At 35.0% G+C, this 13,218-nt stretch overlaps 1 protein-coding gene across 8 annotated transcripts in view; it reads right to left on the bottom strand.

The window, feature by feature from the left end:
• The window catches only part of PTPN13 (protein tyrosine phosphatase non-receptor type 13), a 201,843-nt gene that overhangs the window by 72,735 nt on the left and 115,890 nt on the right, over positions 1–13,218 (bottom strand). For all 8 annotated transcript variants that reach the window (XM_039250548.1, XM_039250552.1, XM_039250549.1 and 5 more), the window contains 5 exons: positions 12,398–12,493; positions 11,649–11,742; positions 4,752–4,974; positions 1,514–1,588; positions 1,205–1,379 (listed from right to left, as the gene is read on the bottom strand). In XM_039250548.1, the coding sequence (XP_039106479.1) occupies positions 1,205–1,379; positions 1,514–1,588; positions 4,752–4,974; positions 11,649–11,742; positions 12,398–12,493 (663 nt within the window). The remainder of the gene's footprint in view (positions 1–1,204; positions 1,380–1,513; positions 1,589–4,751; positions 4,975–11,648; positions 11,743–12,397; positions 12,494–13,218) is intronic.

Here is a 13,218-nt window from a genome sequence, read left to right as displayed (position 1 = left end):
AAAGAAGGCATTACCCTGATCTTGTAGGGTTTCAGGATAATTTGATCCATAATTGTAATTTATGGTACCCTGTTGTCTAAGCTAAGTTAAATTTTTGAGGTAAATAGGAATCTAAAATACTGAAAAGTAATTTATAAATATAATGATTTATTGACAAAGCATTTATTAAAGCCCAACTCCAAAGCAGTAAGAAGCTATAGAAATTTGAACTGATAAATACAAATGGTTTCTTTTCTAAAAAAAGAAAATTTTAAATTAAGTTTATTTATTTTGAGAAACACAGAGGTAGTGTGAATGGGGGAGGAGGAGGAGAGAGAGAGGGAGAGAGAGAGAGAATCCCAAACAAGCTCTGTGCCATTAACACAGAGCAGGATGAGGGCCCGAACCCATGAAACTGTGAGGTCATGACCTGGGCTGGAACCAAGAGTTGAATGTTTAACTGAATGAGCCACCAAGGCTCCCCTAAATATTCTATTTATTTTTGAGAGAGAAAGATAGAGAGAGGGCAAGTGGGGGAGGAGCAGAAAGAGAAAGAGCGGGGGAACAGAGGATCTGAAGCGGGCTCCGTGCTGACAGCAGCGAGCCCGATGTGGGTCTTGAACTCAGGAACCAGGCGATAACAGCCTGAGCTGAAGTTGGATGCTCAAGACTGAGCTACCCAGGCACCCCAATAGAAGTGGTTTCTACTAAAGCTGTGCTCTGAGACCACTGTGAATGTTTCAAAGTTCAGTGCACATAAAGCTTAAAAAATATGTAAAATGACTCATTTGCATTCATGAGCTGAAAACGTTTTAAAAAGTCACTGTATATTTCTAGGATAATAGGCTGAAGAAGTTGATGTAGGCATTCAGAAATAAGATCCTGCTATATATTCAAATTCAGATTAGCAGGATACTTAATTTCTAGAGCACATGTATAGGCAATTGACATATATAATGGTCCCCCAAATACAATAATTAAGATCCATTTTTGTATAGATTGAGCTAATGAAAAATCTTCACGGTCAGGTATAGAAGATGCTAAAAGACACAGCTATTAAAACAATGAACCTAATTAGGAGAAGGGAGTTCCTAACTCCTACTTCTCAATGCCGACATGTTCATGTAGTTAACATTTCCCAAAACAAGTTGGGCAATAACAGGTATGGAAGTCAGCTCGTTGCCAAGTTTCCGTGCTACACCCTGAACTTAAAATATGTTGGTACCTTTGAGGGTAGCTAGTGCAAACAAATGATGTTCCACTAAGCCAATGTGGGCCACAACCATATCAAACACATCTTTACATATAGCTTTGGTATCACAAGTCAGTTCCAGTCTCTGTCCACTCAGAAGCTTTATGTTTACTTTTCTTCGGTTATCTTCAGTCTTCCCTTTCTTAGTCTACAGTTGAAAAAAAACAAAAAAGGAAGGATATCTATTTAAATGAAAATTGTAAGAATTGTAATTGTTTTTTAAAAAAAATCATTACCGAAAATATTTTGTTAAGAGTGTCACAAATTGGTTTTATTACTTACAAGGATAGACCGTGGCAAATCCAAAGATATAAATGGTTCGATTGTCATTTTCACAAACTCTGGGCCAAAGAAATTCTGCAAATCACATAAGTAAAATCAACAGTTTTTACCACTTACTCTAGAGCTTTTCTTAAAGGGAAAATAATCATAATCATAATCATAATTATAATAAAGTACATGTAAAGCCACCACAACAGAACTATGTGATCTGAAACAAACACAGAAACTTTCAGTAAATAAGTATGGTACATTTTACAAAGAACATGAATGGAATATGCCTTACACCAAATGTAAACAGAAGTTCTTCCTCAGTTTCATTTTTCACAGTGATGTCAAATAAAAGCCTCGCTTCACACTGTTTTAAAAGTTTTTCTTTTTTTGGCCTTCAGATAAACTCAGGTGCTCAAAAATAGTAGTAGTCTTAATTATTGATGTAATGCAGTTATCAAGCTCATGATAAGGATTTGGTTTAGTATTGCTAATGTGGGAAGTGACTGAACACAGTTTATTCGTTTTAGGAAGTGGTATTTGAGGTATTCTAAAACAAATCATAGTTAAAGGACAACACATACTTTGTAATTATAAAATATACATATCTATTCATAATCATATTTTTGGAACCCTGTGACACTGTTTTTTTTCCCTAAATGGTGACAACTAGGGATCTTATAGGCATCAGACTTTGTCCCCCACCTGCTGCCTCTAGTGAGAAAACATGGTCTCAGAAGATGGAGTCTACACACTGTATTTCCTTTACCTCCTGTATATCAAGAAGTTTTGGGGGCACCTGGGTAGTTCAGTTGGTTGAGCGTCCAACTTCGGCTCAGGTCATGATCTCACGGTTCATGGGTTCAAGCCCCAATAGGGCTCTGTGCTGACTGCTAGCTCAGAGCCTGGAGCCTGCTTCAGATTCTCTATTTCCCTCTCTCTCTGACCCTCCCTTACTCACACTGCCTCTCACTATCAGAAATAAATTTAAAAAAAGAAAAGAAAAGAAAAGAAAGGAAAAGAAAAGAAAAGAAAAAAGAAAAGAAAAAAGAAGTTTTGCGAAGAGTGAATAACTGGTCGAGGAAATAAACTCCAGATGGGAGCAGAATTAAGAATAGACTGAATGCTTATGTCCAAATGGACAAAAAGTAATATGAAAGGGCTAATCTTGATGACAAAGACAGCAGGTGGTGTGTGCATGTGTGTGTGTTCGTGTTAATGCACATGAATGTGATCGCACTAATGAAGGTTACTGGTGTTTTATTTTTTTTTTTACTTCTTCTTTGGCTGCCAGGTGTGGGAATTCTATCCACTTAACCAAGTGTGGAACATGTGACAGATACCATTTAAGTAAAACTTTAACATTAAGTGTTTGTTAATACTCAACGAACCAACCGGTAGGCCACATTTTAAACAAGAATAGAAACATCAGAAAACATGAAAATGGTCTGCCATGGGAAATACGGAATCTAATACAGATCAACTAAGGCAACAGGGTATAAACAAGTTAAAATGTGTCTGCAATAAAAGTAACACAGAAAAAAATTAAAGGTAAAGAATACCATTTATGAATCTCTAATGAGCCATACTTCTGCTTTAGCTCTCTGAAACTATGATTTAGGAAAAAGGTGTATATACATATATACAAATATATATGTGCTCTTTATGCTTTATGCATACTTTTAATTATTGGAGACCCACACTAATTTATATGATATTCTGCCTAGTGCTTAATTTTGACAAAGGTATTGGTTCTAATCATAAATTGATGAAACCTGATTTTCTTCCTTTCAGCTTAAAATAAATTCAGTCATATTTTATTAGAATTGAATAACTTTAAAATTGGACAATATCTTATAAATGATGACCCAATTACACATTTTGAAAATTAGCACAATAAGGCACAAAGTGGTTTAGAATTGATCTAAAGTCATTTAACAGCATTATTAGGAACAGAAACCAAATCTTTGAATGTGTGGCTCAACGCAATTTTTACCACCCAATACTATTTCTTCTCCTCGGAAAACTATGAGGGAAATTTGAATTCTTTCAACTTTAGGGCATACAAATGTGCTTTTAAGAGAATTCTTTGAAACAAGCAACAAAAAACAAAATAGAATCGGGTAATACACTTTGTGCAGAGCTAGAAAGACAAAATTCACTCTAGATTTTATTACTTTTACTACTATTTATTTCATGTTTGAAGAATTATTTGTAAAGGAAAAATACAAACAAGATACTGCCTTACCTATCAAATTTGTGATGATAAAAAAATGACAGTATCCAGAGTAGGTAAGAATATGGTGAAATAGGCATGATCACAGGAAACATAAATTGGTACAAACTTTTTGAGGGGAAATTAAACAATACATATCAAATGTCTTAAAAGGTGTTTGCCTTTGACTTGGCTATTCTATTTGGAGGAAGTTACCTGCAAAGATTTAGCTAAATGTATTTTCATCAGAGCATTGTTTACAATAGCAATACAAATTAGAAATATTTTCCATGTTCAATAATTGTAAACTGATTGAAGAAATCACAGTATATGATAAGGGCACATAACAAAGTACTTATAGCCATTAATATTATAGAAGATGTAAAATGTTCAAGATATTTTACATGAAAGTATTATTCATTTTGAACTTGTTTATAAAATTACATAGGATATGTTGAAAGAAAAAGATAAACTAACTGAATATTTAAAAAATCCTCCACTGATATAAAATGCAGATTTGTTCCTTTTATCTTTGAATATTGTAACATGAAGATATGATGCTTAGAGCTCATATGGTCATCTTTGGACTACAAAGTAAATTACTATCAAAATTCTGAAAATGGCCGAGCAAAAAGGTGGAATGCACTTGATAACATTCTTGAGGTTCTGAACCAATGCTGAGTTCTCTATTCCTGATCTTGGTTTGTGGGATAATAAATTTCTTAATATTAAAAGATAATCCTCTACATTACTGAATAAATCCAGTAGACTTTAAGGATCATGAATATACTTTTAAAATATACAGCTAAGATATTCTAAATCCATTTAATGTTCTTTTAAAAAAGGAATCATGAAAACAGCTAAATATTTATTTTAATATCAACTAATATGATACTTAACACTAATGGAAATTAATATGGGATTTCAATTTCATCTACAGGCAACTTTAGGACACCTATAAAATTTAAAAAGTATTTTGCATAACACATCCCTGTGAGGCCAAGTTCAAATGCAGTAATCTGAGAATTAACTTACCCTCAGTTTTCTCTGGGTCATGGCGGTTTCAAGGGCCATTTCTCTTAAGGGATCCCTACTGATGTCAAGCATAGAGGCTTTGATTGTGTCTCCTGGATACAGGCTCAATCGAGACTGTCTAAGGGCCAGTCTGGCTTGCAGCTGCATCATTTCTTCTTCTTGCCGTTTTAGCATGATCTCTTGATTAATTAAGTTGCCTTCAAGGGGTGTTTCATATTGTCTACTATAGACAAAAGAGAAAAGGGTTGGGAAGAAAATAATTATTTTAAGTCTAATCCAGAAAAAATCAAACATGTTAAGTAAGGTATCAAGAACTTACACAAACTTTATTTTGTCATCCCAGAAGAACCCGTGCAGTAACATTTCGATCCTACTTTTAATATATCTATATAGTATGCTGTTCCATTCTCACCAGATAGATCTATATGCTCCAACCCTTATTTGAGCAATCTAGCATCCTCTAAACACTGCTTCCACTGCAGTTCTCTTCAGATGGGGCTGTTTATTTTTATAGTCCTGTACCATTGGGCCTTAAGCTAGGATAGAGATTCTCCTTAATTCTTATATCAGCTTCCTGACCCTTGTCAACCTACAAGAGCCCCCAGCCTCCTTGAAGTGCATGCTATGAAATCATCCTATCCACTGCTCTGCTTTGCTCTAGACATTAATGCCCTATTGATCAACTCTCCCTTATTCATTAAAGATTTAAGTGCCTGACTCAGTCCTCTTCTTCACCATTGCTCCTGTCATCATTTAAGGCAGTGTCACACAGACTGAGGAGTCCTCCAGCACACTGGCCTCCTCCACTTCACCAGCCATCTACTCCCATAGTCATGCTGCCTATAAACAATAATTGCACTACCTCTAAAATATCCTATTTCTATTATCTAATGGCTTCTCCATATAATCATATAATCTTTTTCTTAGCTCTCTACCTCAAATACCCTTCTTCAAATAATTCATCGACTCTACCCCTATTTGTCCTTATCCTGCTTGAATTCCAAGGCCCATTATTAAAATCATCCCTTTGCAAATAATTTCAACTCTCATGAAACTGCAGAACCATGTTGAACTCATCTCAGTAGGCTCTCAGCACGCACTGGCAACTCATTTTCTTAGAGAACTATTTTATATCTTCTTCCTTCCCTTTTCTTTTCAAAGCTCAAACACTCTGTCCCTTTCTACTGATGACCTTTCCTCAGTTGTCTTGGTGAAATGAGAAGCGATCAGGAAATCACTTCCTCACGCTTCTACCACCAAACTTTCCAAATCTACACCCACATGTTCTGCCTTCTCTTCTGTTACAACGATGGATTTCCTGCATGCTTACACAGGCCCAATACCTCTACTGTGCATAAAATTCCACCCCTCTCCTACTCAGAGACTTGCTCCTTCAGTTACCCTCTCACATGCATCATACACTATGTCATTTTCATTAGCAAACAAATGTGATGTGCTATTTCCCACTCAGAACAGAAAATCCTCCTTTGGTTCTATACCCCTTTTTGGACTCTATCCCATTTTTTCCTGCTGTCGTTTAGAGTAAACCTCTTCAAATTACCAGTTAAGCTTTATCTCCACTTCATCTCCCAGTCTCTTAGACTCAGACCAATGGTTTTAGTCCCTACTATTCCACCAAAGCTGTTCACAAAAATGATTGACCTCTCTGCTGTCAAAGCCAAAGGATAGTTCTCAATTTTCATTTTACTTGACTTCTAAGTGCCAAAAGATGTAGTTGCTCAGTCCTTCCTATTCTTAAAACATTTCCCATTTGGAAATTCATGCTCTTTTTATTTTCCTTCTAATTTAGTGGCTCTTCCTTCTTAGTCTCTTTTGCTTGTGCCTCCTTCATTTCTAATTTAGTATTAGACTACAACAGCACTCAGCTCTCCAAGTCTCCATATATACTCCATACCTACAAGATCTCATCTAGTTATGTGGTCTTAATTATTTTATATTGTGCTATAACCCAGTCTCTCTGAATTCTAATTCTATTTGCCTATGTGAGTGTTCTACTTGGATGTTAATATCCATCCTTAGGCTAAAATGTCTCAAGCCAGATTCTTGATAGTTTTTCCCCAAGTAAAACTTTTTGTCAAACTGGTTGCTTACAACAACTTGGAATCATTCTTGATTCCTCTATCTTGCAAATCTCGTATCTAATTGAATAGCAAATCCTGAAGGTAGAACCTTGAAAATATGTCTTCTCTATCACCAACAATCTTGTCTGTGCTGTCCATCCAAATATACTACTATCACTGCCTAACTGGTCTTTTACTCCTTTAATCCATTCTTCACAGAACAGAACAGACTAATCTCATTAAAATGTAAATTAGATATAGTTTTCAAGCCATCCAATGGCTTCCCAATATACTTAGAATAACATCCAAATCATTCACCTAAGCTTCTGAGGTCTGACATGATTTGGGTCCTGGTTACTACTCACTCTGCCCTTTAACTCACCCTGCTGCACCCACACGATCCTTCCTGTATTCCTCTAACTTGCAACACATCTCCCATACCTCTCCTACATCAAGGCCTCTGTTCTTGTCGTTCCTTTTGTCTAGAAGGAACCCTCTGCCTTCTGATATCTGCATAGTTCACCTAGACACTTAAAATTGTTTTCTGTTCAAATATAACCCTTGGGAGAGGCCTTCTCTGATCACCCTGCCTATGAAAAATAGAATTTGGACATCATACCCCTGCACTCTTTATCCCTTTAGCCTGTGTTCTCTCTCTTTTTTTTATGACTATTTTAATAAGTTTTTTTTTTTTTAAATTATTGGGACACCTGCGTGACTCAGTTAGTTACGACTCGACTGTAGATTTTGATGCAGGACAGGGTCTCATGGTTGTGAGATCAAGCCCATGTGTCAGGCTCATGCTGGGTGTTGGAGCCTGCTTAAGATTCTCAATCTCTGTCTCTTTCTCTGTTTGCCCCTTTCCGGTTTGTGTGTGTATGCTCTCCCTTAAAAACTTTTTTTTATTATTAAAGTGTAGTTGACATACAGTGGTATATTAATTTCAGGTGAACAACATAGTGATGTAACAATTCTATATTACTCAGTCTTACCACATTCAGTGTCATCACCATACAACATGACTACAATATTACTGACTATATTTCCAATGTTGTATTTTTCATTTCTGACTTATTTATTTTATAACTGGAAGACCATACCTTTTAATCCCCTTTATCCCTTCTCACTTTGGCAATCAATAGTTTGTTGATTAGTAAATCTGTGTTTGTTCATTTGTTTTGATTTTTAGATTACACATATATGTGAAATCATATGGTATCTATCTTTCTCTGACTTATTTAATTTAGCATAATACCCTCTAGGTCCATCTATGTTGTGGCAAATGGCATGATCTTGTTCTTTTTTATGGCTGAGTAATATCCCATTGTGTGTATGTGTGTGCCTGTGTTTTCTTTACCTATTCATCTACTGATGGGCACTTGGGTTGCCTCCATATCTCAGCTATTATAAATGATGTAGCAATAAACATATAGGTGCATATATGTTTTTAAATTTGATTTTTTCATTTTCTTTGGGTAAATATCTACTAGTGGAATTATTGAATCATATGATAGTTCTATTTTTAATTTTTTTGAGGAACCTCTACACTGTTTATCACAGTGATTGTACCATTTTACATTCCTACCAACTGTGGCTGAGGATTCCTTTTTCTCCACATCCTCGTCAATGCTGGTTTCTTATCTTTTTGATTTTAGCCATTCTAACAGGTATGAGATGATACGTACTGTGGTTTTGATTTGCATTTCCCTGGTTAATGATGTTGAGCATCTTTTCATGTGTCTATTGGCCATCTGTATGTATTCTTTGGAAAAATGTCTATCTGCCCCTTTTTAAATTGGATTATTTGGCCTTAGGGATGGTTGAGTTGTATAATTTCTTTATATTTTAGCTATGATCCCTTATCAGATACTTTCTTATAAATATTTTCTCCAATTCAGTAGGTTGATTTTTCATTTTGTTGATGGTCTCTTACTATGTGCACTCTCTATTCCCTTAGCATGCTTCAGTTTTCTTAAAAGCACCATCATTATCTGATTCTTTTTTTTTTTTTTTTTGGTCTTGTTCATGGCTCTGTCTTCAGTACCTTAAAGTTCCCAGTACATGGTAGGTGCACAGGAATCATTTCGTGAGCAAAGGACAGAATATAATTTTATGGCTCTCTCACTTAAGGGATGTCAAGTATAATAAAATAAGAATTTGAATCTATACATTTTAACTCACATCTGTTATTTTCATCAAATATATTGCCCTTCTTGTTAAAATTATTTTTACACCAGGGCTACATATAGGTAGCAAAAATGACTAATTATCATTTCATCTCTCTCTACACAATATCTGGTTGAAGTTCCTATAAAGGCTAAAAAGTTTGAGACCAAAAAGACCCCAAAATAAAACAAAAGCAAAGACAAAGCAAACAAATAAATGAAACTAAGAAAATGTGGATCATTTAGGAATGAATGAACAGGTTGTTTTAAGTCAGAAAAATAGGCTACCTTGCCAAGCAGGTAGGTTCAGAAGCAGTCGGAATTGTACTACATACAAATTGTACTTCAAAAGTAAACATAGAAAAAAACAAGAGATGTTCTTGGGAAAGCAGCATTGAATATCCATTTTGGTCACTGAAAGGCACTTTTGATAACTCAGAATCAAAAAATTACTCATTCTGCTGCATCTGACTCATAGTTTCCTGTTAATTTCCCCCCACCCCTTATGATACAAATCAATAGCACTGCCTGGATCTGTTTTTCCATTTCAATCTAGCTAAAGGGAATGGAAATTTTTATAAAGAAGCATGAAACATGTCAAAATACAACACTATTTATAGCTTACAAATATATGATCTAAAGAACAAAACAGGACCTTCTAATTGTGTGCCAGCATGTTAAGGATGTTATCAGAAACCTTTGTACACATTCAGAAAATCCTGCACTTGTATAAGGAATTTAGAGTATTTTAGTTAATGTGTTTTTCTGTGGGTAGAAAAAGAGGGTGGGACTTGTCTAAAAGAAGTTGAGTTTAGCATATTACATCAAATATAATATATACAGACTTAAGAATCTACTTTTTGAAATACTTTTTTTATGTATGTGTTTATCTAATGAAGATGCTATGAATGCCACATGGAGGTTTTTTCTCCTCTTAAAGTATGAAATGAAAGATAGTTTATCATTAGAATACAATTTTATGAGCTAACGTGGCCTTAAAATTAAAGTCCCCTAAAATTAAAAACAGTCGAACTAAAGTTCTCTCATAATCTTTTGAGGTCATTTACCAAGAAAACTGAAATAAAACTCACAAAATGACTTAGTTTTATTTGGAGGAATATATTTTTTAAAGAACTAACAAATGAACTATAAAATCAATTAATTTTTAAATCATAAGCTTAACAATTCTCCAGTTGTTATCTTTATTCATGCTTTTCATCAACCTAAAGGGCATCATACTATTTATATAAATTTTATCCAAATTAAATATGTAGACAAGGGTGACTCCTTCAATTCACCAGTGTTTAGTGCATTTCAATATTTGCTTTTTATTGCTGTTCATCCCAAAATGCTTTTGTGTCTTTAAGAAAATGTATAATATCAAGCATAAATCTATCTTTGTCTCTTACTCTTTGTTCAAAATTACTAAATCAGGGTCTCACCACAATGGGGTCCTATTAATATAAAATTCTATTATGCAAATATAGCACTGCTTTCGGAAAATGAGTAATTATTAGAACTTTCCTCAAAGGAAATAAAGTATCATGAACTATCTTAAAAAGCGTAAGAGGGAAGAGAAAAAAAAAGACATAAGTTTAATAAAAACTGGAATGCTGAAAGGAATTACTTTAGTGCAATGTATTTAATTACTTGCATTCTAAACCCTCGATAAATTGTCTGCTTTAATCACAGGGCTAGGGTTACCTGGTCTATTAATAGTTTACGGGTGTGAAACAGTGTCTGCCAGAATTAATTAGCTAAGGGGCAAGTTTTTGTTAATCTCCAAATGATTCTTTTGTATATGGTGGCACTTGAATTAAATGAACTGAGATATCAAATTTAAAAGGATTTCCATGGTTTCTAAGTAAATTCTAAAGCAACCTCTGGTTCTCCAACAGAACATTACACATTTCAAATTAATGTTTAACATTAAGAATATGCTTTATTCATGTAAGGGAACTGTGCACATGTGAAAAGGATACACAGCAATATATTCACTACTGATATGACACTTTTCAGTTTAAACAGAGTAAATCAATATACAGTTATTATACTACCATCCTAAGCCCAGCACATGAATAACACCTAACATCTTATTAGACAGTTGAGTATTTCAGTATGAAAATAAACTATAAACAGCCCAAACTGGACTTAAAAACAAAACAAAACACAAGTTAACCTCTTGTAAGCCAGGAAATATGTCCTGAATAATTAACTTTTTACATAATAGGTTACTTAGTAGCAACCTACTGATTATTCATTCAACAAATAATACTCCCTAAAAACCTGCTTGTGGAGCCTGTTCAACCTTCCAAAAGAGAAATTATTGCCTTAGAAATCAAGGTGTACTATCACAGACGCTTAAGGCCATGCCTCTAGAACTTCCTGTTAATAAGTGATTTTATATTCATATTGACAATTTTAATTTCGAGCACAGACTATAAATAATCAGACCCAATTCTAATTTTAAAAGATTCAACAACTCAAACTGCTACAATGTCTTTCACATAATTAAATGAATTTCCAAGAATTAAGAGGGAAAGAAAAGAGAAAATGGAGAAAAAAAGAAAAAATAATTTTCAATTATCTTATTAACTGGAAATATATTATCAATAACTAGAAATGTATTACTGTTTTCTCCTATCACATACCTCGGTCTCTGTGACGGGCCTTGACCTGGGGTTTCATCTACCCCTGGGAGACCACTGTTGGACTCAAATCTCTTTGAAGCTTCACTTTTCCGTACTAAAGAATGAAAAAAAGGAATGAAAAAATATAACCCAGGTAATAAAAATATAAAGTAACTTATTTAAAATGAAAACATTTTATGTATTGCTTTAAAATTACCAATAAGATAATTTTTACAAATTATATTCATACCACCAAATTAATGACATAACGTCATTAGATTCTTCAGAGGTAAGTCAAGTTATTTTTGAAGACAGTGAATTATTTCCTATCATGAAAATAACTACATTGTTGTTTGATGAAACTGCTATTAAGTTCCTATAATATTGTTAAAATAAGTAACTGGCAACTTTTTATAATTTTTAAATTTTATACAGAATTATTCTTTTGATATCTTATATCTTTTTTTTTTATTTTTTCTTATTTATTTCTAGGAGAGAGAGAGAGAGAGAGAGACAGCGTGAGCAGGGGAGGGTCAGAGAGAGAGGGAGTCACAGACTGAAACAGGCTCCAGGCTCTGAGCTGGCAGTCAGCACAGAGCCCGACGCGGGGCTCGAACCCACGAACCGCGAGATCATGACCTAAGCGAAAGTCGGACGCTTAACCGACTAAGCCACCCAGGCGCCCTTGATACCTTATATCTTAACACTGCTGAAAAAGAAGAACATTCATGGATTCTTTAAAATATTTTGGTTATTCAGATGCCTCTTACCTTGTAGGAAATCTGATTCAGAGGAAATAATAGATGGACTTTCACTGGAAGTACTAAAGATATCACTGTGGTAAGTTTTATATCTTCGAATTGGTTCTAAAAGGATTAAAACAGAAACATTAGAAAGCAAATCCATGAACTGTTCACACAAATCAGATATTACATTTTACTCTTATGAGACTAAAACATTTATGTATTGCTTTTTTTTAAAAAATATTTTTATTTATTTCTAGGAGAGAGAGAGAGAGAGACAGCGTGAGCAGGGGAGGGTCAGAGAGAGAGGGAGACACAGACTCTGAAACAGGCTCCAGGCTCTGAGCTGGCAGTCAGCACAGAGCCTGATGCAGGGCTTGAACCCACGAACCGTGAGATCATGACCTAAGCGAAAGTCGGACGCTCAACTGACTAAGCCACCCAGGCACCCCTATGTATTGCTTTAAAATTACCAGTTGCTAGATGATACTCAAACAATGGGATTCCAATTTTGAGGCAGTTCAGCATACTGGTTAAGAACCTGGACTATGACACCAGATTGCCTGGGTTTGAATCTCAACTCACTACTTGCCAGGTGGGCGACACCTTAAGAAGGTAACTGAAGCTTCCTGTGGCTCAACTTCTTCATCTGAAAAGCAGGTATCATAATAGTTTACACTTAGTAGCACTGTTGTCAGCATTAGAGGAAGTGATATATGCAAAGCTCTTAGAATACAGTGGATGTGTCTATGGCCATACCACCCCGAACATCCCTGATCTCATCTGATCTTGGAACCTAAGCAGGGTTGGGCCTGGTTTTTACTTGGATAGGAGAATAGAGTGGATGT

This window comes from Hyaena hyaena, unplaced genomic scaffold (assembly GCF_003009895.1).
Source record: "Hyaena hyaena isolate Hyena2069 unplaced genomic scaffold, ASM300989v1 scaffold_373, whole genome shotgun sequence".
Lineage (NCBI taxonomy): Eukaryota > Metazoa > Chordata > Mammalia > Carnivora > Hyaenidae > Hyaena > Hyaena hyaena.
The sequence above is the reverse complement of the archived record's forward strand: the minus strand, read 5'-3'. Positions and strand labels throughout refer to the sequence as shown.